The sequence below is a fragment of the Vigna angularis genome, chromosome 8 (assembly GCF_016808095.1).
Source record: "Vigna angularis cultivar LongXiaoDou No.4 chromosome 8, ASM1680809v1, whole genome shotgun sequence".
Classification (NCBI taxonomy): domain Eukaryota; kingdom Viridiplantae; phylum Streptophyta; class Magnoliopsida; order Fabales; family Fabaceae; genus Vigna; species Vigna angularis.
The window spans coordinates 79,204-106,299 of record NC_068977.1 but is presented as its reverse complement, the minus strand read 5'-3'; the positions used below and the strand labels follow the sequence as shown (position 1 = coordinate 106,299).

The following is a 27,096-nucleotide window of genomic DNA, read 5'->3' as shown; positions in this document are numbered from 1 at the left end:
ACGGGACACACTTTACTGAAACAAGACTTTCGATACAAGGAACCCTTAGACTTTAGGATTCTTTACCTACTTTATACCATACTCGTTCAATTTGTCACTAAGATGAACCATAAACTTTGATACCATTGTAAGTTTTTTTATGAGGGGAGACATTGGGAGGTTTGATACCAATGAGTCGTGAGTAAGCCTCTATGGGAGACCAGACCACCACTTCCAGCTCAAAACCCTAAGAGAATGAGTTTATGGGTCCTTTTACTTATATACTAGTCATCTTTCTCATATTTATCCAGTGTGAGACTTCTAACTCACCTTTAATTCTTAACAACTATTGAGTATCAGAGTAATAACACAAGTACTCATAACTAAAATAAAAGGAACAAAATAGATAATAGACAAAGAACATAATTTGATTAAAGAAAGAAAAATTATATACTCTTCTCTTTAGCCCTAAGGAGAAAACAATGACAACTTCTCTCTTGAAAATAAAAAAAAAACAAATAAAAGGAGAAACTAACATTCTCTCTCTTAAAGGAGAAAGTAATCATCTCTCTTAGTTTTTTTCTCAAGCATAAAGCAAATGGAATGAAAAGGAATAGACTTTAGGATGTGTTCTTAAGGAAATAATCGTCTTTTTTATAAAATGAAAAGTAAGCTCCAAGATAAGTTCTTACAAATATGGGACTTCTCTTCTCACATTTTCTCACTTGAAGATTTTGATTAAATTAATCAAATCTTCACGTCATGCTTTATTATTTGTCATCATGTTGCAACACTCTAATACTCTCCACCTGGATTTGCTACAAACCTAATAACCACTCCCACTACTTATGTAATGTCTAGTCTTGTACAAATCATAGCATACATAAGACTACCCACTGTTGATACATACGGTACTTGAGACATCTCCATTCTCTCCGCTTCACTACTACAAATCATACATGAGGATAACTTACAATTGATGGAAAGTGGGGTAGAATTTGGCTTGAAATCTTGCATATTGAAGTGAGATAATATTTTCAATAAGTAATTTGTCTATGAAAGCCAAATCTTCCTATCTTTTCTATCTTGGTGAATTTTCATCTATAAAACCTTATTTGTTGGTCCCAAGTCCTTATTATCAAGCTCCCTATATAACTATGTCTTCAATTATTGGATTTGAGCTTTATTGAAGCCCACCTCTAACATCTTATCCATATACAACAATAAAATGTTAAAATCATCTTCACCAAACCTATTGCAAGGAAAACAATGGTTTGAACTTAGTCTATTGTAACCAAGGTTAACGATGAAGGAATCAAATCTCTTGTATGAACATTTGAGCGTTCGCTTTAAACCATACAAAGATTTGTTCAACCTGCAAACCAAGTTTTATTTTTCTTTAAAGCCTTATGGTTTGCATCCTTCTTAACAATAACCTTGTGGGTAGTGGGAACCCACAAACGATACCCTTTGGAATTATCAGTACAGACCAAACACTTAATTCTTTTCCCAATTTCAAGCTCTACTCTAGCTTTGGATTCCTTGAATATTGATAAGACATTTCTCTTCCTCTTGGTGAGGTATACCCATAATCTCCTAAAGTAATTATCAATGAACAAAAATATTTTCCTCTCCTAGGGATGATACTGGAAATTCCCACACATTAGAATGAATCAAGTCTAATATGTGTTAGTTTTGGTAGCCACCCTAGCAAAATTTAATCTATATTGCTTTCTTATCACACAGTACTTGCAAAAAGGTAAATCAATCTCCTTGAGCCCGAATAAGAGATAAAGTTTTGCAAGGATTTGCAGATCTCGCACTAACATATGCCCAAGTCTACGATGTCCCGTCATCATTGTTTCTTCTTAACTTGTCGATGCAATTGTTGCATTAACTTCTTGCAACATATCTCCCGTAAGATCATAAAAAATTGACATGATCTTCTCTGCTTTCATAAATACCATATTCTTTCTTGACATGCCCCATCTTGTTACAGTGCTAGTATTTGAGATGCTTCTTACTTTGAGACTTTGATCTATCATGAGTTTGACTCCCACTAGATCCATATTGTGTTGATCTACCTCTCATCATCACCAAAGCCTCTACGTACTTTGAACTTTTCACCATATCCAAACAAAATCTTGAATAAAGTAAGTTCAATTTATGCTCAGTTAAAAAAAACTTAATTAAAAAAATTTTAGTTATACTTTATTTTTAGGCAAGAAAAGGGAAACTAATACTCTAATGCAATAAGAAATAAAAAAAAAACCTATAAGCTTGGACAATTTTCTTTAAATTTTAACTAGTTGGTAATATATAATGAGGATAATTAGCGCACAAACACATCTCTTTAATCATCTATGGAGTTTTTTATTCATTTTTTCTTTTTTTTGTTATTTTGTGTTTTCCTATTTATGGATATACATGTTCTGCCTGTTTTCTTTACATTTTAACTAGTTAGTAATATGTAATGAGGACAATTAGAGCACAAAAACATCTCTTTAATCATCTATGAAGTTTTATATTCATTCTTCTTTTCTTTTTATTATTTTGTATTTTCCTGTTTATGGATATACTTGTTCTTGTTGACACAACTTGACATTTGACTCTATTCTTGAAAAACAAGTGCATTGAGTAATATTTAAGACCTTGCACCTGTAATCATTCATACATTTCAATGTAGTTATTGGTTATTGGAAATGTGATTTTTAGTTTTTATGTTATACATTGTATCTTGTGTATGCGTGATTGATTAAACTTGTTTGGTGTTAATTATGATTTTCAAGTTAGGTAAACTTTTTTGATTGAATTTTGACATTTTGTTGTTGATTAAATTTTGAATATATTTGTAGTATATATGAAATCATAGTTAAGAAGTGAAATTTAGTTTCCGTTTGAGATTTAACACAAATGGTTAAACTTTTAATCATTTGTATTAAATCTTGAATTGTCTGATCGGACAGTTTGGAAAAATTATTTTTCATAATTTGCTATAACATGTATGTTGGAGTTTATGGATAAATTTGATAAAATTTCGGTTGAGATTATTTATATTGTTCTCCGGATGCATATTTGATTGTGGTCATCAGTGACCACTTTCATTTAGTGTATTTCGGAGATCAATGCGAAATGTTGTCGAAATTTTATCAAATTTATCATGTTAGACTTCTTTGTATGTATGTTAGCAATTATAAAAAGTAATTTTTCCGAATGGGTATGGGCTTAATCCCGTGAGAGTTAAAAATTTGAGGCTGATGGAATTTCTTACGAACATACTATGGATCGAAACTAGATGAATGAACGTCACATCAGTCAAGAGTATAAAAAATGGGGTTTTGAGTTTTTGCAATATGTTAAAAAAAAATACCTACACTATGAACGAGACATATTTTTGTGTTTGTTGTCTCAATCAAATACTTTAAGACTTAAGCAATATGTGTGACCATCTATTCATGTTCGGTATAATGAGAACTTATATAGTTTAGACTTGATATGGAGAAGTATTGGACAAGCCTACAACATCACGAGGAACAAATTATGTGGAAGAATGTTTGAGTCATCATTTAGAGAACATGACAATATTGGTGAACAAATTTTGGAAGAGGTAATTTGTATTATTCTCTTAAGAATGGTACAGAGCAAGAGTTGTATCCAGAATGTTTCAACTTTACATGTCTGTCTACAACTTTGAAATTGTTTAGTTTATCATAATTATTTAAAACTAACATATAAAATAAATAATTTTATAATTTTATTATAAAAATTAATTTAAATTTTAAAAAATAATTAGAAAACTTTTAAGGGTTAAATAATAAAATGATTTATACAAGCAAGGATAAAATTGACAAAAAAAAATGTATACTATCAAACCGTTATAAGAGAATTACAAAAATCACTCCTTTATTTTATCATAATTATTTTAAAAAATAAAATATTAAATAAATATTTTTATAATTTTATTATAGAAAACTAATTAAATTTAAAAAAAATAATTATAAAACGTAAAAGATAAAATATTAAAATAATTTATATGAGTAAAAATAAAATTGATAACGAAATATATGTACACAACAGTTATAAAAAACTAATCTATTTATTAACAGATATATATACATAAAACTAAAATATGTTTCGTAAGATATTTTTATCTACTCTAGTTTTAGAAGTATAATGATAGAATGGTGGTTTATAAGTATGTTTCTGTAATTTTATTGATTTAATTATTTGAAAATTTAATTATTCACAGTTCATATTAATTATTATAGTAAAAATTATAAATAGTATGAAAACTAATAACATATAACCATTTTATGTATATATACTTTTTCTTTATAATTTTAACTACATTTAATAATTATTTATTTTAATAGTTAGCTTTTAATCAGAATCATAGCCTGTGTTTCCCCAGCTATTATGTATATATAGTATACAAACTAAAATACTCATCTATATATATATATATATATAATGTAGAAATTGGAAAGAAAACCAAATAAAGATGTTACAAAAAGAGTAAAAAGGAAAAAAAACTATATGACGCGTATGGGCCGCCAGGTTGGAAGTCCAGAATGTTCTTTTGTATCGCAACGGCTGACTTAAGCTCCAAGCTATTCCCAAAACTATAAATACTTCTCTTCTTTTCTTCTTCCCTAATTCAATCTCTTCAATTCAATTTTATCGGTTTTTCCTTTTTCCACAAACTCAAAACCCTAACAATGGCATCAGGCGGAACCGAGGCCTTTCCAGATTTGGGTAAACACTGCCAACACAGCGATTGCCACCAACTCGATTTTCTTCCTTTCACATGCCAAGGTTGCCAAAAGGTAATTCAACTTTCTCTTCTTCTACCATCAAAGGTTAATTGCAATACTTTATTCAATATGTTTAATTTCATCATACAAATTCCAATTTTGCTTATGTGATTTTCAGAAATTAATAGTTCTATGTTCTAAATATGGGTTTTCAGTTCTCAAAGTGTTTTTGATCATGCTGGTTATTCTTGCACTTATCTTATTTTTCCAAAATAGTAAATTTTTTATTATTAGACCAAAACATAGTCAATAATCAAAATAGAGGTATAATACAAACAATTCATAAAACAATATATTCATAACTGTTTGTCTCTATCTCTTTCCATAACAATCACATGTAATAAATTGTGTTAAGAAAATGGATCAAACAAGAAAAATTGTTGTACATGAAATTTCTCTTAATCTGAAATGTTTGTAAAGCCTCAGGCCAACAACACTAACATGGCTGCAATTTAACAGGTGTTTTGTTTGGAGCACAGATCCTTCAAGTCTCACGCGTGCAAGAATTCCGACCACAACAGCAGAAAAGTGGTTGTCTGCGAAACGTGTTCCATGTCCATTGAGACCACCGGCTATGTGGGACAGGAAGAGGAGGCAATCTTGGAGAAGCACCTAAAGTCTGGGAACTGTGATCCCACCAAGAAGAAGAAACCCGTTTGCCCTGTCAAGCGCTGCAAGGAGGTTTTGACTTTCTCCAACACCAGTACCTGTAAAACTTGCCACATTAAGGTGTGCCTCAAGCACCGTTTCCCTGCTGATCATGCTTGCAGCCGAGGAGTTTCAGCTTCTTCCTCATCCTCTGTTGCTGATAGTGGATGGAAGAATCGGTTTTTGGCTGCTTTAGGTTTAAGGGCTGGACAGAACTGTGCCAAAACTGGTTCATCTCGTTCTACCTCTCCTCCTAGCACTCCTTCTGTCAAGGCCTATTGAATGCTATTTGCTTTGAATGATTTCAGAGTGGTTTGATGGAATGTTGTAGTATGTTCCATTCTGTTGCAATTTGAATGTTCAAATTTACAGCATAAACTACGATATTTATTTAGATGTCGTGTGGTAGCACACATCATTGTTCCCATTTGATTTAGGTTCATAAATACCTTTTCAATGTACATCCTTGCTTATAAAACCAAATACTGAAAGGTTCAATTGCCATTCATACAATTCACGATGGTTCTCAATCTTCTTTAATATATAATAGTTTTATTTACATAACTGTCTCTTTACACCAGATTCATTGGTTGTGGTGGTTTTCCAGATGGGAAAGATATGATATGAAACTAGTAAAAACGAGTCAAAGGTTAGCATCCGCAGCCAAAAACTGAAATGATGAGGTGAATGGGATTTGTAATACAAAAGCAAGATAGGAATGCAAATACAAAATTACATCTGATTTTTGACAAAATACAAATATATTACCTACATATCATCACGCCTTTCGTTTTTAATTGCCTTTTTAAATGTGGGTGTTAAATTGTCTGCATTGCAAGAAGACGAATTCCACAGGATAAAACAGTACATTTTCATCAAAATATGTATGTGCTAAATGTAAAACGTCAGAAAATGGTGTTTTAGAAGTGGTGGTAGTCTAAAAACAGTCAGACTCGATTATTTTAATATTAAACGGTTTTACTATAAATAATAGTTTTGTTATAGTTTCATTAATTTAAAACGTACCATCTCTCTAGAAATCACTTTTCTAGAGTTCTCTACCTTTTCTCTAAGAGTTCTTAATCTCAAGTCATTTGTTCAACGATTAGGAAATGTTTAAGTGATCCTGGCATTGAGGGCTACCAATCTGACCGATCAATTGAATCGATTAGGTAAGTGGTAGACCCTTTTCTTTGGTGTTTAGGGTTCTTGATCCTGCGGAGGAATTTTGTTTGCATGGATCAAGAGTCTCTCTTCTTCAATTCTTAAATCAATTTAGGTTCTAAGATTTCTCTCCAATCACTAATCAGTGAGTTGTAGATTTTTGTAGAGTTTCCTTGTGATGCAAGCATCGTCGGGATTTTCTAGAGCTGTGCTACCTTTCTCTAAGGTAAGGGAAGCTAGATTTGTTTTGAATTAGAAATTTGTAGTATATGCATGATGAAATTGTGAATATTGAGCTGGTTGAACTGAATTGGATATTTTTAATATATGTGATGTGTAACTTGAATGTGGTAATGTGCAAAGTGATGATTTGTGTAATTAAACATGATTTGATGTTGTATGATCTGTAAGTGGTGGTGTGACAGGTTTAAAATCTGTTAAGAAGGTGTTTAGTTTGAAATTGAATTAATTTATATTGTTTGAAGTTATTGGTGAGGAAGTGAGGTAGTGAAAATGAGAAATTGGAGTTGAGAGCTCATTTGGTCTGTTGGGATAGTTTAGGTAAGTCAAATGTGACTTGTTTGAATCATCAAAATGGTCAAAAACATGTGCAAAGTGGTAGAATTGAATTTGGGTCTTTAAGTTGAGGAGTTTGATGTTTTTGAGTAGGAATTGGTTCATAACCACTTTAGATTGATGGTAGGAAGGTTTAGAATCACTTAGACAAGTATAATTATGTATATAATAAAATCTAGGGGTGTTAGAAGTTGGAAAAAATAGATAGAATAGATAATTGGGGTTTGAGTTGCATAATTCTGCAGATTTTCGTTCTACAGATTATGCAGACTCGCTGAGCGAATGGATTCGCACAGCGAGTCGCCCTGGCGAGATGCTCTCTTCCAGGGCATTCGCACAGCGAACTGGTGCGTTGTGCGAATGGTTTGAGAGGTTTTCTCTCTGTTTGATGATTCACATGACGAATCTGGGCGTTGTGCTACTAGTTGTGGTCTGGGAGCACTGTCAAGTTTATTCGAATGGCGAAAAGGGGACGCACAACGAGTGTTTGGGGAGTTTGGTCTATGTCTGGGCTTCGCATAGCGACCTGGGGGCGCTATGCGAGGGGTTGAGGTCTGGTACCTCTGCGAGTTAATTCTCACTGTGCGAGAAACTCCTGATTTCGCAATGCGAATAGGGTACGCTGAGCGAAAGGTCTGAGTTAGTCTACTCTTTATTTCTTTGTCTTGAATGGAACTAAGTCAAGTGTTGCATGTATTGTGAAGTGTGTTTGAGGGTGTATGGTAATATATAATTGAGTATTATTATGAGTGAATTTACAAGTAAAAGTATGTGATTTCAAAGTATGGTTGATGGACATAATTCCATGATCCTCACGGAGAGGTTACATGGTGGTGCCCTATGTTGTGTTCCAAAGTGAATCCTCTTGGTGATATTCAAGTATGTTTAGAATGATTGTAGGGAGCTCAGTCTTGGGGGTTATCCTGAAACTCCAATGATCTTTCATTCTCACGTAGAGAGGATTGATCCATGTCGTGAGGAGTAGTAGGAGGTCTTAGTCTTAGTCTTTGAGACTTCCAGTATGCTCCAAGGCCCGAAACAGACTAACCTCGTGAGTGTGGTAGGGTGAAACTCATTGACAATGGCTTTGTAAAGTAGTAGAGGTCACCACGAGTGCACAGTCCGCCATAGCTCGGTAATCATTTTAAGTCGGGACAATCAGTTGAGGTCTTTGTATGTTAAGATGTTTGGATTGGATTAAACTATATATGATTCTTATGTGAAATGCTTTAAACTTATAATGTATTGTTTTGTATCTAGCTTACCCTTGCTTTTCTGTGTCTGTCTTTGTATGTTGTTTCTCTTTTGCGATGATCACCTAATGGTGTGAGCTTAGGGATTTATCTTTTCAGTTGTTCCAGCTAGAGGTGAAGGAAGTAACAAATGAGTTATTAGATAGATCTACAGAAGTATATCTTTTCTTTGAGCAAGGTTTGTTTATATAGTTGTTCTTTTAGCATCTATGTAACGTTTTCTTTTTGGTAGTTTTATACTATTAAAAGGGGATGTTACTACATTATGAACAAAATGAATTGAAGAAGCAAAGCTGTTTATTGTGAGAGTGAAAAATATCATGCAGTGGCATTCCTTCCTATCAAAGAAATTCACGAATTGAAATTCAATATCCAAGGGAGAGCAAACTTAGGGCCTGTGTTTTTCTCATCAATGTTTCTTGACCAAAACAACACAACATGCAAGGGCTTTTATAGCATAAAATTGCTACAGTCCAGATAATTTATTTAAGCCTCAGAATAGTAAAAGTTATACTGTACCAGTAAAAAATATAAGCCAACAGGTTTCAAACCTTGATACAATGTCCTCACAACAGTTTTTGACCAACGTTATTTCAAGCTACCCATTGAATAAATAGTTATTTACAAGATAAATAAGATAATTTCTATAATGTTCTGTGATTTGGTTGTTTATAGGTAAATATACAATTGTAATTTCCTATAAGGAAAACAAATATTCCTTTAGTTGAGTTGTTTTTGTATATCCCCTCTTGTTGAACAAAAAAATAAAGATTAAGGGGTAAACCAGTCTCTGGATTCTTGTATTATAATAACCAATGCACAGTAACTGCCAAAACTGATATTTGTGCTGTGTGCTGATTTCAAAATATTGAATCCAAAATGAAACTAATTTAAACAGATACATGCCTGAATTGCAATAATACTTGGTCATTACAATAGAAGGAGCTTCAAACTTCATAACTTGTGATCAAAGAAGGCATATTTCTTCCCAGGTAGTAATACCAGATATAAATTCCTTTCTCATGGGAATGCTAGGGCAGACCCAAAATGTTGCCAGATGTTCTTTGGATATTGATTGTTTGTTCTTATTATATCAATTTATGTAGAAAATAAGAAAGCTTAACTCTGAAATTACAAGTTGCCCAGTGGATTAACCACTTCAACAGCTTCATTTTGTCTCTACTCTGCTGTGCAGATCTTTCTTACAATGCCATCTTCTCTACATGCATCCCATTCTGCTCCTTTGATCCATTCCGATATAGAAGACAAGCCATACTGGTTTTTCTTCACATTATAGTACATGGCTAAGGGGGTATTTGCATAAGATAAAAAGCAAATGCAGCTTGAAAACCTAAAAGTATAAAATGACCCTACAAAATGTTGATTTTAAACAGGCAAACATGAACATCTAGGACTTAAAAAATCTAGATTTGAGGTTGGTTGTCCAAAATACATAATCATCTATCTTCTTTTATAGTCTCTCCTTAATGCAAAAAGAAAACTTAATTATCTCTGCAACATGTACTGAATTTTCAAAGATCATGAAAACCCTATCAAAAACATACGATGTTAGAAAATGTTCTATATATCTCGTTTACAGACACGAAGGAAGCAAATTAACCTACTCTTCACTTTTGATTTGTATCTGTAGACCTTCACAAAAGCACCTTACATATTTTGTCTCATTACTTCTCATTTCCAACATCTTCTCTTCTTCAAAACTTGATTACACGTGTGAGAATTAGACGTTGCCAAATGTAAAATTTTGATGTGCATAAGATTAATATAAAATGCAACGTGTAAAAAAGATACAGTAGCAAATGTCACAGTTTAAACGGTGTTTCTACTACTCTTGCTTCGTTTTTATGTTTGATTGTTTTTAAAATTTTGCTATTGAAAGTATATATTTTGTAGATAATATATATATATATATATATATATATATATATATATATATATATATCAGGGGAAAAATATATCGTGGCTCGTCGTCGTCGTGTTGGAAAATTCTGAATTCGCGATTGATTCTAGAATCTTCTTTTCTAATTCATTGTTTATGATTGAATATTCTTCGAATCTATTCATCAGTTTTTCACGAACTCAGAACCATATCGGTGTATCCATGGCATCAGGTGGAACCGAAACTTTTCCAGATTTGGGTAAAAACTGCCAGCACCGCGACTGCAACCGCCTCGATTTTCTTCCTTACATCTGCGACGGTTGCCAACAGGTAATTCATCTTTCTCTTCTCATTGCATCCAAGTTGATTACAAAACCTTCTGCATCATTTCTGCAATTGAAACCTAATTTTTTTTTCTTTATCAGTTAACCAAACAGTGTATTTCTGCAATCAAAATAACAGTGCCCTAATAGGGAACTTTAAATAAATGAATAATTTTAAAAAAAAAAAATCAGTCACTGTAGAATCAGGATAGAATTTGTTTAAAAAAATAGAAAATTGTTTATTTTATTAAAAAATAACCGAAAATAAATCGGTAGATTTTGTTTAATTATTTTTAGTCAGATTAAAATTGTAAGAAAATAATTTATAATATGAAGCAATTTATTTTAAGAATTTAATCAGTTGCTGGTGTAAAATTCATAAACAAAAATATCATTACCAATAAAATACAAGATACTTTGTAAACAGCTATTAGTAATAATCACATTAATCTGAAATGGGCAGCACTAACATGACAGCAATGGTAGGTGTTTTGTTCGGAGCACAGATCATACAAGTCCCACGCGTGCCCGAAATCTGACCTAAGCAGAAAAGTGATTGTTTGCCAAACATGTTCCATGTCAATTGAGACCACCGGCTACGTGGGACAAGACGAGGATGCAATCTTGGAGAAGCACCACAAGTCTGGTAACTGTGATCCCACAAAGAAGAAGAAACCCATTTGCCCTGTCAAGGGATGCAAGGAGATTTTATCAATATCTAACACCAGCACATGTAAAAATTGCCAACTGAAGGTGTGCCTCAAACACCGTTTTCCTTCTGATCATGCTTGTAACAGAGGAGTTTCAGCTTCTTCATCTACAGCTGCTAATGGTGGGTTGAAGAATTTTCTTAGCTGCTTTTGTTTCAAGAACAGAACAACAGAAAAGGCCTAGAACCAGTGCAGCTCCTTCTGTTAAGGTCCATTGAATATATTGCTTTTATGTTATGATTTTTAAATGGTTAGAAAAATGTCATTATCTTTTTCTTTTTTTTTGGAATGTTCAAATTACATCATAAACTACAATATTGGGATTTGTTTTATTTAGATCTCATGTGGTAGCACACATCAACGCTCCCATTTAAACTAATGTCATAAATAGCACCTTTGCAATGTACAGCCTTATTTATGAACAGAAATACTAATAGATTTTCTTTGTCATGCATATACTATTGATGGTTATTGGCCTCATTGAATGATTCTATCTCTTTCATTCCATATTCCTCAATTTATATATTATTGTGTCATATTATTAGTCAGTGTGAGATTTCCATATCTCATCCGCAGCAAAAAAATAAAGGATCGATGATGTGACTGAAATTTGTGATAGAGTAAGATAGGAATGCAGATAAAAAAAATTACATAGGATTTTTGGTAAATACAAATATAATACCTACATATCATTACACCTTTCTTTTGACTTGTCTTTCAAAGCATACAGCCCGTAACAACTAACAAGTAACTCAATACACAATATTCTGAGTGTTACATATTAGCTGTTGATTCTTTAATTTCCTCCAAGGTGATAGCCTGCAAGGCAAGAAGACGAATTCAAGAGGAGAAAATAGCATGTTCTAATAAACTATGTACGTGCTGCTAAATGATGGAGATAGCACTTTCAGCTAACAGGGTAAAATTACAATTTGAACAAACTGAATTAAAGAATTACCTGTTCGTCGCCAGCAAAGTCGTTATCAGGAGTGAGAAATAGCATGCAGTGGCATTCCTTCCTGTCAAGCAAAGTTGTCACGAATTGAAAATCAATACCCGAGACGCACAATTTAGGGCTTAAGTTTTTTCTCATCAATATTTCATAACCAAAAACAATACAATATACAAGCGCTGTCATGGCACAAAAACAGACCAGTGGAGATCTTATTTAGTATATAATTCAGCAACCAAACTTACATTGCATATAAACAAAGGCAGTCAGGTTTCAAACCTGATAACAATGTCCTCACAACAGTTTTTAGCCAACTTGCTCAACTAGCTACCTCTTGAACAAATAGGCATTTACAAGATAAATAAGATCATGTCTACAATGTTGTGATATGGTTCTTTATACGTAAAAGAAAAAAAAATAAAGGTTAAACAAAAATTCCACATTGGTAAAAAGTCATCAAGTTTCCAGTTTGCTTTATCTATACTTCTCTAAAGAGTACAGACAAGTCTCAAGCTTCTGGTATTATAACTTCTGCCACGAATGGTATGTGTGCTATTGTGCTGTGCGGGTTTCAAAACATTATTAATACTACTAATCATAAATTAAACTAATAGAAACATGACATAAAACTTGGTCATTACATCAAACTCATAAGAATGAGATCAAAGAAGGGATATTCTTTTCCATGTAGTAATACTTCCAGATATACATACCTCTCTCTCATGGGAACACAAGGGCAATTCCAAAATCCTTGCGCAGCCTCAGCAGCTTTATCGTCATAATGCCTAAAATACAATGATTTTGGGCTTAGACTGGGAAAGTTAGAAGCATCAATACTGCCAGAACTATACTATGCAGACAAATTCTGCTTGACATCAAACTATACAGCCACACTGCCAGAACTATACTATGAAGACAAATTCTGCTTGACAAGCTAAAAGAACAGGTATCTACCGGCAAGGGCACAGTGGTGCACCCAATGAATCTTTATGGTCAGCCAACCCCTGTTCCAAAATAGAAATAATATAAGGAAGAAAGGTTAACTAATCAAATATGGTGATATGTATGTAGACTCTCGTACGTCATTCTCCAGATTAAAATACGTTTTATTAATTAAATATAATATAGTCCATCAAATCACAGTCTGTGAAACTATTTCTCAAACGGTGTAACTTCATTCCAACATGTCAACGTGATAGTTCAATTTTTCCCTTCATTTTCCAAGCTCTTTTTCAGAAAGCCTTAATATGACCATTGAATCATAATTTAGGAAACTCATTTTCAGACTCACTACATTAACTTTATTCCAACATGTTAATCTCCGTCGTTGAAATTATTTTTCCTTTATTTTCCTGATTTTCCCTTTTGATAAAGCCTTTATATGATCACCATCAGAATGCACCTCAATTTTCACGTTTACAATTGTGCGGATTCTAGATTAGAAATGCGATCTTATGCATCAACAGTATTAAATGAGGCTAGACAACTTATTTGGCTGTCTATTCTCAATATTCCACATTTCAAACCATGGAACCTACTGAATTTCAGTTCCAAGTTTCAATTCTTTAGTGTCATTTTCTGCCCGCCACATGCAAAAGTTGCATTTGGTATAAAAAAGACGATTTAATCACGTGCATTAAAACCAGAGAACAATTATGACAAGGGGCATGAATATGATAATGTTTAGAATGAACTTTGGTGAGATAACGCTTCTTTTCCTGTCTTACACACTCAATATTTGGAGTAGGTGGACCTAAATAACGGAGAAAAGTATTTATTTTCTATTCACAGGATTCAAATCAAAGCCCTTACTTAACAGGAACCAAGGTCCTTGCCACTCAGGAGAAGCTGAGAAATTGCTGTTTTTGGGTCAATAATTTAATACAAAATATCAAGTTTAGTAATTAAATGTCAAAAGCTTTTTATATAAAAAGCAGCTAGTGCTTTGGCGAAAATCTTTACAAAAGTTCATTGGATATTAACATTATCAACTTCCCTAAAGTGTAACTCTGAAATTCAGAGGTTGGCCTGTATATTAAAATGGAACAGCAAGAAAAAACACAAACACAGAAGTCAGAAGGGTCCCAAAATGCTGACAAAACTCCTAGCCTCCAAATTAACTCAACAGTGGCCTAAATAATGACCTGATCCCTTCTTCTCCACAGATCAACTTCCTTACATTTATCCCACACTTTGATGATGATACCAGAATCATTCCCCCAACAATCAACAGCCTCTTCTTGGTCTTTTCTCTGCTGTTGCAGATTTTTCCTACAATCCCCCATTTACATCCCTTCTCTACATTCAGCTCAATCTACCCCTTTGACCCATTCCTCTCTGTTGAAGACAGCCCAAGTTGTTTTTTCTTCCAATTCTAGTATTGGGCCAAGGGTGTGTATGACTAAGAAAAGATAAAAATATTGTAAACCTAAAAAACACAAAACCACCTTGGAAAATCTTGATTTAGAACAGGAAAATCGTGAACATCTAAGAGAAGGAAGCTGAAGTTGAGTTTCTAAATTACAAAAGTAACCAATCTCTTTATTGTCCATGAATTTCTGCTTAAGTGCAAAAGAAAAAATAATTAACTTTGAAATATGCACAAAATTTACAATATCCAGAATTCTCCTTTAGAAACATACTACGTTAGAACTTATAAGACCTTAACAAGTGAGATTCGGCTTAATAAACAAGCTTCACAAAGACAACTCCCAACATTTTCATAAATTACGTTTTCATGACTTCTACATTCCAAATGTTTCAAATTGGATACATGGGTAATTGTAATAGTTATAATCACAAGAAAACTAATTACTAATGAAAGGAATATATTCCACCACATTTTGTACTGTTAAAAATGAATTCAAGAATAAGTTTACAAGAGTAATGCAGGAATTGAAATAAACACTTGTAAACTTAAACTATTTGATTATTACACAACTTTATTTGCCACTCATTGATTCAATGCATGTACTCCATTTAGCTATTTAATTGGTTTGTTTCAATTATTTTAAAATAAAGGTTTTGCAAACTTAATGCAACAAATAATTTTGTTCAATATTATATATTTAAAGTAATTTTTCATTGTCTCTAAATCTTACTATTGACAACCTTGCCTAGAATACATCTATATGTACGTTGCACTTGATATGTTACTAAAAAAGTATAGATCCCACAAAAAAAAAAAACTTAAATTAAAGTCGAGATGGTCTCTTTATAAATTCCTAACAGTGAATATGAATTTACTTTTAAGTGCACCAATAATAACAATAACAAACCGCCAATTACTTTCACTTCTTACGAAATTGCATAACTTCCTCTGTCTCCGGAGATTCAAACTATGAGAGGTTGTTTGGCAATACCATCTAATCAACTTAAAAGGTATATTACGTATTATAATAATTGGAATTCAAATTAATAAGCTAATAATATGCCAAAGAAAGAAGCTGTACCTTGATGACAACTGAAGTTACTCCCTTGTCAACACAAAAGTATGTTCCTGACTTACGAGCGTACTGCTCTGAGAACTTCCTCATAATTTCAACGGATTTATCAGAAGGTTCCACTGAAAGAATAAGAAAATTATTCCGACAGAAACGCAATGTTAACAAATCATCAAATTGAAAGCAAACAGCTGCCAAATTGGGCAGCAGAATTAAAAAAATTTCAGACTCAGTAATAAAAATGGAAGCAAACAAAAACTAAAAAACTATATCATACTTTATCAAATTTAATAAATGTAAAAAAAAAGCATGATTTATTCTTATAAAAACAAGCCCACACTCCACACACAGCTCACAAGCATTTCTTCCACCAGTTCCATAATCTGCCAAAATCCAATACCCTTTCAAATTTGAACAAAATGAACCTCAATCCCGAAAACCCAATTCAAGTGTCACAAATTTCCCTATAATAACATAAAGAGGAAAGAAAACTCCGAATTTCAGGATTTAGAAAGTGAGCATTTCCACAAACACTTTCTGGACGAAGCATCAATGAAACTACACATACACACGAGAAGAATTGGGCTCATAAACACACAATTGGGGTGCTGGGAAACGAATAGAATACAATCGGGTAATGAAAAGGGGAGAGAGAGAGAGAGAGAGAGAGTGCACTACATTGGAAAGAATTCTACCTGCAGCTCGAACAAGAAGGGGATTGCGGTGGCGGCGGCGGAACGGGGTTGCGACGGAGGGAGCGGCGAGGGAGAAGGCGGAAGCTTGGGTGGTCATTGGCGGAGATTTAGTTGAGCGAGAAAAAGGGGGAAGATTTGTTGTGTGGCTCCCAGATTGTATGAGAAGGAAAAACCAAACCAAACAGTACCTGTGCTCTGCGTTTTATATGTTTTTATCTTAATTATTTTAGGTTATTTTTCTTTATGTTGTGGTCCATGCACATAAAAAATAATTTTTATGTGTTTTATAGCATGTTTAGAAACTCATTAAAAACAGATTATTTATTTTACTAAAATACGAAAGCCAGCAATTAGTTAATTTTCATTGCAAATATGAAAACAAAAGTCTAAAAAAAATAAATTATGCACACTATTAGTCTAGTAAGTGATCTCAAATTTAAATTAATATGTCATTAGTTTCTTTCCTACAAGCTTGTTTTTTTGTTTTTAAATGAAAGGAATATAAAATTGGGATATGATAATATTTTTTATATATAAGAGGTTATTAATATTAATGTTAATATTAATAGATGGAATAAGAAAAGTTGGAGAAGTGAGCGGAAGCCACTCATTGTAAAAATATCTAGATGGTTGATGACGTTGAAGATTTTGAAGTTCTAAATCCAACCATCATTCTTTCTTTTCTCTCTTCAATTTCTTATCCACAATCCACCTCATCACCAATCCCCTTCACCATTTGCATCATTCCAAACTTAAATGCTATTCTTAGAGCTCTTTTGTTCATCAATTTTTTAAGGAGTTATATATATATATATATATATATATATATATATATATATTCTTAATCCTTTTTAAGAGTATTATTCTTTTCTAATGAATTATGTTTTAGTATTTTGTTAACCTTTTTTCTTTAGCTTAATCATAATTTGTCATCTTTTAATTGACATGATTTTGTCTTGATCGTATAAGTTTTAATAGAATATATATTCGTTCAAATGTATTCAATCATGTATAATACTCCTTCTTTGATGAGAGAGTTCAAATGCATAATGTGTTTCAATTTTTTTATATATGAAATACTAATTTGTAAAATTCAATAAAAAGAAAATTTTATTAGGTATCAAAACATTAGTTTTTCAAATTAAGTTCTTATTTATTATTCTTCATTTTCATTACAATGTAATTATGTTATGATGTATATAGTATATATTAAACAACAAAGTAGAATTAGTTCTAAAAATGAAATAATATTACTTTAAAAAAAGTACAATAAATTGATAAACACACAATATAATAATATTTTATTGACACTCCATGAGTTTTGTATAATTTATAAGGATATTTTATATTGAAGATGTATAAAAATCATATTACCTATTATAAGTATGAGTATTTGTAGTTTAAGGTAAGAAGAATTTATTTGTATCTTAACAACTCTTTTATAAGCTGTAAGAAAATAGATATTTAGTATCGATTTTAACAAGTAAAAGTTAATAATAATTAGTCAATAGTATTGAACTTACATGGCAAATGTAAGTTACTTTAAAATTTTAAATATTAATTCATTAGAGTCAACTTTTAAAAACTGACTTTAAATAGGGTAAGCTTAGTTGACATTAATTCATCACTAAATTTTCAATTGATTTTTAATTAAATTGGTTTAACATCCAAGATTATGCATTTATTTTAAAATTTATTTCATTTAAAATTGGTTATTGTTAATATTAATGTAGTTTGTGTCTATTTGACTGGCGCAATGACACTGAATTGAAAAGAAAGTTCTTTCACAAGCTCCTTCTTTAACAAAATAAAATATTAAAAAAGAAAATTATAGTAGATGAAGGAATGTAGATAAGAAAATGAGTGTGAAAAGATTTACATTGAAAGTAAAGGAATAAAACTATAAGTGATGAGATTTATCGTATTTAAATGAGTTTTTGGATTAACAATAATCTATGATTCATATTCATTATCACAAAGGAGCGTGAATTTATAACATAAACTAACATCAACTTAATTGATGCTAACTTAAATAAATACAACTAAAAATAAATAAGATTAGTATCAATTAGGTTGATATTAACCTTGTAACACTACCATAAATAATTTTACTTATTAAACAATTAAAAATAGTTAATAGTGAGTCTAACATTATGATTAGCTAAGACAACTTTATTAGAATTCAACATTAAACGGATATTATTAGCATTAGCTAAACCGACTCTAATTTGACAAAATAAATCCAATAGTAACACATATTTATTTTTATTAAAAGAAGTTATAAAAGTTATTGTTGGCTTAGAGTTGACTAAGTTGACTCTATCAATATTTAAATAATTTCAAAATATTTTTATGATTTATGATCTTTTTATAAAAAAGTTAACATTTTGTATTATGTTATAGTCGGGTAAATCAACTTTAATAATGTGTAAAACTTGATTAACATTATTATTTGAAAGTTAATTTGATGTTTTCTTCAAACATATTATTGCCTAAGATATTATCATGTACATATTGTTATAATAGATGTACATATTGTTATAATAGACATAAGTTTTTTTATCACACAATAATAGATATAATCATCCTTTATATTAGGGCTATTAAAATATATCAGTTTTATCCATTAAATAGTTGACTTTAAAAATCTTTCTTATGGGTTATCTCAACTCAATCTACTTAAAATATAAAAAAGAATATAGTATAGGTCTATAACTTAGTATGTTAAACTCACTTACATTTAAAAGAAAATATGTTTATATAACTGAAAAACAATAAAAGTAGGAAGTTGTAACATGGAAACATTACTTTAATAAGAGAGAAGAGATAATCACTTGACACACACATTATTATTGAATGTATCTCATCATGGTTTTTGCAAAAGTTGTCATCACTCATCCTTATAATAAAATATGGATAAATGTGTTCGATGACTCTCTAGGAATTTTTATCTTTTAGTGATATGAGATGAAAGTAAGTGAATAAATGTATTTGATTAAATGAGAGAAATTTAGAAAAGATTATATATAATATGCTATAAAAAAATAAATAAAATGGTGAATTTTAACATATCATTAATTCAATCTAAATACATTAAATTATAAGTGATGAAGGTTATAAATTTTTATTGAACATAACATTTTGTTTAACCTAAACCAATTGTAGACTAAATTTATCAACAATAACTCATTTTATTGGCTAATGTTGCATGTACCATTACGAAATAAGAGAATATATATATTACATATGGAGTTTTTTTTATATATACATTATTTTATAAATATTTCTATTGCTCCTTAAAAACTATGGAATATTCTAGAGATTTTAAAATTTTTATAAGTTTTTTCATTTACTTTATAATAAATATCATATAATTTATATATAAATAGATACATTTTAAAGAGGGATGGAATTTTAATTGAAGAATTATCAACGGAAGACCAATTTAAATATTTGCTCACTGTTTTTGTCGTGATTATTAGAAGGAGAAAAATGTTTTCAAAACTAATACAAAACCACCTAGAAAACTTGAATTTTCTTTAAAAAGCGTTTAATATATACAACCTATTTTTGTTATTTCCACAAAGCACGAATTTGTCAAAACATAATTCCTAAAACCTAATAAAAATGAGTTTGATTAATTATAATTACAATATTCATGAAAGTATTTATATAATTTTAAAAAAAAACATAATATTTGCATTGGAAATTTTAATTATTTATCTTTTCAGATCACTGATATAATAGTTTTAGCCCTGTATTCTTTTTTAATTCAAGAAGGTTAGATTTTTATCACAAAAATAATATTAAAACAAAGGCCCAATGATTGAGGCCCAAAAAGGCTCAAGTCCGAGAGTCTAAAAGAAAGCTCTGGAAGCTTTCCTCTGTCAGAGAGTTGGTGGATTCCAACTTGTGCTGCTCGTGAGAGAAAGAAAGAGGCGAAGGAAGAACTCCATGGTGTTCCAGCTCCACTCGCAGCAGCGATGGACGTGCAGAATCCAGAGCCCAGTTGCAGGGAAGGAGAGGCGTAGTGACAGAGGTAAGAAACACTTCTATTATTGCTTTTGATAGAATGAAAAATGCTGAACTCAGTTTTCTTCTTTCTTAACTTAGACAACACACTGAAACCCTGTATATATAGGGTTTCGGTAAGATCAAGAAAGTTAACAAGAAACATTAAAACTCTAACAGAAAACCCTAAAACACAAATAACACTAAAGGACAAATTAATGCTCTTAGGAGCATTAACCATAATAACAGAAACATTAATACTCTCCCCTCAAGCTGGATTATGGATGTTCACTAATCCAAGCTTGGGAATGATAGATTTGAAATGTGTTCGGTGAGGAAATTTAGTGAACACATCAGCTAGCTGCTCTTTTGATCGAATCGGAAGAAGGCATAGGAATTTGGCCTGAATCTTCTCACGAACCACGTGGCAGTCCAGCTCAATGTGCTTGGTTCGCTCATGGAAACTTTGGTTGTGGGCAATATGTCTGGCAGAGTTGTTGTCGCAATAGAGGACAGCAGTAGCAGTGGGCTGAATTTGGAGGTCTTGTAGGAGGTAGTGAAGCCACTGCATCTCACAAACAGTAGCAGCAAGAGCACGATACTCTGCTTCAGTAGATGATCTTGACACAGTACTTTGCTTCTTTGACCTCCATGAAACCAATGAGGATCCTAGGAAGACACAGTAACCAGTAGTTGACCTTCTTGTGTTGGGGCAAGTGGCCCAATCCGAATCACTGAACCCTTTAATTTGTATGTCAGAGTCAGCTGCAAAGAAGACTCCTTCTGAGGGGCTGGATTTGACATATCTTAGAATATGTTGCAAGGCTTGATAGTGATAGTTAGTAGGTTCCTGCATAAACTGACTTAATAAGTTAACAGTAAAACACAAGTCAGGCCTAGTATTAGTCAAATAGAAAAGCTTCCTTATTAATCTGCGATAGGCACTGGGATCATCCATATAATTCTCTGTTTTGTATAATGAGTTCGTGTTGCTCAAAAAGGGTGTAGAGCATGGTTTGCTTCCCAACATTCCTGTTTCTTCAAGGATGTCAAGGGCATACTTCCTCTGGCAGAGATGTATCCCCTTTTTAGATCTAGCAACCTCAAGTCCCAAAAAGTACTTGAGTTCTCCTAGATCTTTTATTTTGAACTGTCGATGTAAAAGGGCCTTTATGTGAGTGATCTCATTCATTGAATTTCCTGTTAGGACAATGTCATCTACATATACAAGTAAGGCTGTGAATTTTGTAGAGGTTTTCTTGACAAAAAGAGAGTGATCAGATTTAGATTGAACATAGTTAGCAGAAATAAGAAAGGTAGATAACTTTTCAAACCATTGTCTACTAGCCTGTTTCAATCCGTATAGGGATTTAGTCAATTTACAGACTTGTCCCTTGGTGTTAGTGTCTAATCCAGGAGGGAGATCCATGTAAACATCTTCTCTTAAATCTCCATGCAAGAAAGCATTGTCTACATCAAGTTGATGTAAAAACCAATTTCTTGAGGCAGCAAGGGCAAGTAACAACCTAACAGAGGTAAGTTTTGCAACAGGGGAAAAAGTATCCAAGTAGTCTATCCCCTCCTGTTGGGTGTAGCCCTTTGCTACCAGCCGGGCTTTATACCTTTCTATAGTACCATCAGCTTTGTGTTTTACTTTGTAAACCCATCTACATCTAATGGGTTTCTTTCCAGGGGGAAGTTGAGTCAAAAACCAGGTAGAATTGTCTTGTAGTGCCTTGATTTCTTTTCGCATAGCATCAGCCCACTCAGGACTGTCCTTAGCCTCCTTAGAGCAGCTGGGTTCTTTGTCAGCAGTCATGGCAAGAGTGTACCTTAAATGTTTCTTGGACAAATATTCATAGGATAAAAAATTAGTAATAGGATAAGGAGTTTTCAAACCATTTTTGACACATAATGATGCAGATGAGAGCTGATCAGTTTGATGTATGTAGTCCTTCAAGTATTCAGGGGTCTTCCTTATTCTGCTAGATCTTCTCTGATTCATTTCTTGTGCCTCTTCTATAAGATTACTGCCTTCAGCAGTGGTACTGGTGCTCTCAGCTGGTCTTTCACTGTTTCCCCTATCCTTAACCAAGTCCCTTCTACGGCTATAGGGCAAATTATCAAGGAAAAACATCTTGTCTTCACTATCATTGTTGTTATCTTTATTGCTTTGCCCACTCATATAGGGAAAAATGTCTTCATAAAAGATAACGTTCCTACTAATGAAGATTTCCCTAGTATTTATATCAAGAACAATATATCCTTTAACACCATTTTTGTAGCCCAGAAATATACCCTTTTTAGCTCTAGAATCAAGTTTATTTCTATTACTTTTCAAAGTGGAGGCAAAACATAAGCAACCAAAAACCTTTAGGTCAAGATAAGTAGGGGAATTACCATGCAGTATATCATAGGGGGTTTTATTCTCAATAACAGAAGAGGGAAGTCTATTTATCAAAAATATACTATGAGACAAGGCATAAGACCAATAAGCATAGGGAATGTTAGACTGAAAAATCAAACTACGAGTAACATTTAATATGTGTTGGTGCTTACGTTCCACAACAGAATTTTGTTGTGGAGTTTCAACACAGCTTCTTTGATGTTCAATCCCATATGAATCATATATGCTGGAACAATTGAATTCAGGACCATTGTCAGTCCTAACAGTTTTGACAGTTTTATTAAATTGGGTCTTAATTTTTATGATAAAAGCTTGTAGAAGTTCCCTAGTTTGACTCTTACTATGCATGAGAAAAGCCCAAGTATGCCTACTGCAATCATCAACAATAGTGAGAAAGTATCTATGCCCATGGATAGATGGGATGGAAATAGGACCCCATATATCACAGTGTATTAAATCAAAGCAATTAGCAGACATAGAATTACTCTTAGGAAATGGCAATCTGTGTTGCTTAGCATAATGGCAAATGTCACAAGCATTATCATAAGTAGTTTGAACATAAGGAAAAATCTTGCATATTCTTTCAACAGTTTTGTGTCCAGGATGGCCTAGCCTATAGTGCCACAAATTTATATTTACATGTTCATATGAGAAAACAAAACTGGGTGTCTGGTTCTTTCCAAAAGACTGCAGGTAGTAAAGCCCTTTGTACACATTAGCACATCCAATCATCCTCAATGTAGAGCTGTCCTGAATTTGGCATATCTTAGAGGAAAAAGTCAGTGTGCAATTTATATCTCTAGTTAGACTTTGGACAGATATGAGATTGAAAGTAAATTCCGGTATATATAAAACATTAAAGATTATCAATTCATTAGAAAATTGTACAGTCCCTGCATAATGTGCAGTGACAATGGAATTGTTTGGCATTCTGACAGATATTGGTTTGATTTTAGTGAATGTTAAGAATTGATTCTTGTCATGGGTCACATGATCAGTGGCCCCTGTGTCAATAATCCATGAGGACATACCTTGTTTGTTATCTGCAGTATCTTTGTGTATTTGACTGACACTGTGAGAGGGACTGTCCACCTTTTCAAGCATTTGTAGCAATTTTTGCATTTGTTCTGGAGTGAAGGAACTCTGAACAGAACTTTGAGTAGGGTTCTGAGTAGGATTTTGTTGATTGGTCTGTGAGACAGTAGATGTAGAGCAAGCATTGGCAGAACCCCATTCACTTTGTCCCATATTACTCTGACTGTTACTGTCATTTTTCTTGTACCATGGTGGATATCCATGTTTAGAATAACACTCATCAACTGTATGGTTCATCTTATGGCAATGGGAGCATTGCTTCCCATAGTTTGGGTTTCTTCCTCTCCCTCTTCCTTGGCTGCGAGGTGCAGATCCACGTCCATGACCTTTCCAATTCTGTTTTTCAGTGGTGTTGACAAGTATCTTGATATCACTTTGATTGGTGAGGCCAGAGTCATGTTTTTCCTGTCTTTCTTGCTGCATGATGAGAGAAAATACACGGTTGATGTTAGGTAGGGGCTCCATCAACAATATTTGTGTCCTCACAGTATTATAACAGTCATTTAGGCCCTTTAGGAAACAAATAACATGTTCCATTTCTCTGTATTTATGAGAAATCTTAGACAATTCACAGCTGCAGGGAATCTTGCAGCTACAACTTGGGATGGGTCTGAGAAATTCCAGTTCTTCCCACAAGATCTTTAGATCAGTAAAATACTGACTCACACTCCTTTCTCCTTGTTTAATAGAGTGGATTTCTTGGAGCAAATCTGAAAATTTAAAGTAGTCTCCTTTAGAGAACCTTTCTTTTAATTCTTCACATAGCTCTTGAGCATCTTCCACATATATAACACTTTCTGCTATTTAGGCAGAAAGAGTCTTGATGATCCAAGACAGTACCATCATGTTGCTTCTTTCCCAAGAATCAAAAAGAGGGTCATTTCTTGGAGGTTTCTTGATTCCTCCATCTATGAATTTTAGCTTGTTCTTTGAAAGGAGGGCTCTTCTCATATTTCTGCTCCAAGATGTGTAGTTGGATTCATTAAGAATCTGAGAAATAAGGGAGGTGCCTGGATTCTCTCCTGGATGGAGGTAAAAAGGGCTAGAAGGGTTGTTGGATTGTTCCATATTTTCCATAACAGCAAGACAAGAAAAGATTATCCAAAAAAAAATAAAAATATAAGAGAGATTTAAGCACAGCAGAAACAGGGGCAGAACAGGTACAGGACCTGCTCTGGTACCATATTAAAACAAAGGCCCAATGACTGAGGCCCAAAAAGGCTCAAGTCCGAGAGTCTAAAAGAAAGCTCTGGAAGCTTTCCTCTGTCAGAGAGTTGGTGGATTCCAACTTGTGCTGCTCGTGAGAGAAAGAAAGAGGCGAAGGAAGAACTCCATGGTGTTCCAGCTCCACTCGCAGCAGCGATGGACGTGCAGAATCCAGAGCCTAGTTGCAGGGAAGGAGAGGCGTAGTGACAGAGGTAAGAAACACTTCTATTATTGCTTTTGATAGAATGAAAAATGCTGAACTCAGTTTTCTTCTTTCTTAACTTAGACAACACACTGAAACCCTGTATATATAGGGTTTCGGTAAGATCAAGAAAGTTAACAAGAAACATTAAAACTCTAACAGAAAACCCTAAAACACAAATAACACTAAAGGACAAATTAATGCTCTTAGGAGCATTAACCATAATAACAGAAACATTAATAAATAATTTCGTAAGAAATAGCAAAAAAATTAAAAAAACATCGTTTATGTCATATTTTGAAAAAAATAAAACATGACAAATAAATATTTTAAACTTCATATTCTATAAACTATGCTAGTAAAAATAGTATAGTGATAACAAAATATAATGAAATTATAATTATAAAAACTAAATACAAATTATTTTTACAATTTAATAATTAATATTTTTATTTATTTTGTAGATAATTTTTATTTATGTAGTAAATAATGTTTATTTATTTAATTTAAAAAAATGGTTAAATTTAAAAACTTAATTGATAAGTGTAACATCCCAAATATACAGCAATAAACTATATATTAGAATAATTACGATTAATAATAATCCAGTACAGTTTTTTCACTAATAAACGAACGCGCAAGGACGAACGTCCTTACAGTAGAGTTACAAGCTTTAAAGCCGAACATAAAGTAGTATCTGACCGAACGGTTTACAGGTGAAAATACCGAACGGTCGAACATAACCAAAATAAAGGATAAGGGGGGGTCGAACGACCACTCTATCAAACACCTAATACTACTAGCCGAACGTCCTACGGTTCGGCCTTCACTTCCACATCTACGAGGTTCGCATCTTCCAAATTTTCTTCTTCCAGCGCCTCTTCAAGTAGCGCACTTCCATCTGCTCACATCCACACGGATGATCATTGCAAAGACAAGACGGACGTACAGCTACAGGACAACACAAAGAAATACACAGGGTAAGCTTATGTAATTTAATTCATACATCAACATTTAAAACAAACATTCCAAACACACAAGAATATTTCAACATATATAATTATCCAAAAACTATCACTAGACGGACCGTCCGGACCGTATGAATCTGCGTTTCTACAGGCGTTCTTGCACCCGAGTGATCTAGTAACTGGGATACACTCAACAGCTGCCACTCGAGGTTAGCCCTATCCAAAGTACCCCTAAGGACTAGGACCTCCTGTCGTTCCCACACATGACCTACCCCCTCTACGTGAGGACGAGTACTCACGGAACATCAGGATGAACTGCCAACATTAGCATAACCACAGTCATACTTTACCAATTCCAATATTCAATACATGAGTCGTTCCTCCCCAGAACGCTCGTTCAAATTCCATAATCGTATATTCTTTCCATATAATGTTCACCCTTTATAATCCTTTACTTTATTACTATTTTCATCATTAGTTACAAGGACATGAAATAACGAACGTTCAGCCCTCTGAAGAACGAGGACGAACGATAATAGTGAGATCAACGATTCTCCCGTTCGGTACAGAAGAAGACTAAGAGAATATCTTTTAAATTTAAGAAGTTGTTAGAAATATTATATCTTTTATCTTTCAGTTTATCTTTCAGTTAGTTTGTTATTATTTATTATTTGTATTTTGGGCTTAGCCCATATTTTTTCTATTATAAATAGAGAACCCTATGTGTGTTTAACACAAGGGAGATTAATC

The 27,096-nt window shown here is 32.9% G+C and overlaps 3 protein-coding genes across 3 annotated transcripts; 2 read left to right on the top strand and 1 right to left on the bottom strand.

The window, feature by feature from the left end:
• Positions 1 to 4,624: 4,624 nt before the first annotated feature.
• Positions 4,625 to 5,954, top strand: LOC108345104 (zinc finger AN1 domain-containing stress-associated protein 12). The gene is made up of 2 exons (XM_017583676.2): positions 4,625 to 4,805; positions 5,253 to 5,954. The coding sequence occupies exons 1-2, from the start codon at positions 4,698 to 4,700 to the stop codon at positions 5,721 to 5,723; spliced, it is 579 nt and encodes a 192-aa protein (XP_017439165.1). The 5' UTR covers positions 4,625 to 4,697; the 3' UTR covers positions 5,724 to 5,954.
• Positions 5,955 to 10,395: 4,441 nt separating this feature from the next.
• On the top strand, positions 10,396 to 11,769 carry LOC108345238 (zinc finger AN1 domain-containing stress-associated protein 12). Its single transcript, XM_017583824.2, is given in 3 exon segments — positions 10,396 to 10,664; positions 11,144 to 11,502; positions 11,504 to 11,769. Coding segments are annotated over 3 exon segments (615 nt in total). The 5' UTR covers positions 10,396 to 10,490; the 3' UTR covers positions 11,586 to 11,769.
• A 198-nt stretch (positions 11,770 to 11,967) lies between these two features.
• LOC108343942 (ferredoxin-thioredoxin reductase catalytic chain, chloroplastic) lies at positions 11,968 to 16,645 on the bottom strand. The gene is made up of 6 exons (XM_017582401.2): positions 16,458 to 16,645; positions 15,772 to 15,884; positions 13,274 to 13,323; positions 13,033 to 13,104; positions 12,326 to 12,386; positions 11,968 to 12,186 (listed from the first exon to the last, which is right to left on the bottom strand). Exons 1-6 carry the CDS (start codon positions 16,552 to 16,554, stop codon positions 12,142 to 12,144), a joined length of 438 nt encoding a protein of 145 aa, XP_017437890.1. The 5' UTR covers positions 16,555 to 16,645; the 3' UTR covers positions 11,968 to 12,141.
• Between the last annotated feature and the right edge of the window lie 10,451 nt (positions 16,646 to 27,096).

Excerpts from the sequence above, each read along its gene's own strand:
- LOC108345104 (XM_017583676.2), top strand. The coding sequence starts at position 4,698 with ATGGCATCAGGCGGAACCGAGGCCTTTCCAGATTTGGGTAAACACTGC. Across the intron at positions 4,806-5,252 it reads CATGCCAAGGTTGCCAAAAG|GTGTTTTGTTTGGAGCACAG; the intron begins GTAATTCAACTT and ends GCAATTTAACAG.
- LOC108343942 (XM_017582401.2), bottom strand. The coding sequence starts at position 16,554 with ATGACCACCCAAGCTTCCGCCTTCTCCCTCGCCGCTCCCTCCGTCGCA. Across the intron at positions 13,324-15,771 it reads TAACTTCAGTTGTCATCAAG|GGGTTGGCTGACCATAAAGA; the intron begins GTACAGCTTCTT and ends ATTTTGGAACAG. Across the intron at positions 13,105-13,273 it reads GCACCACTGTGCCCTTGCCG|GCATTATGACGATAAAGCTG; the intron begins GTAGATACCTGT and ends ATTGTATTTTAG.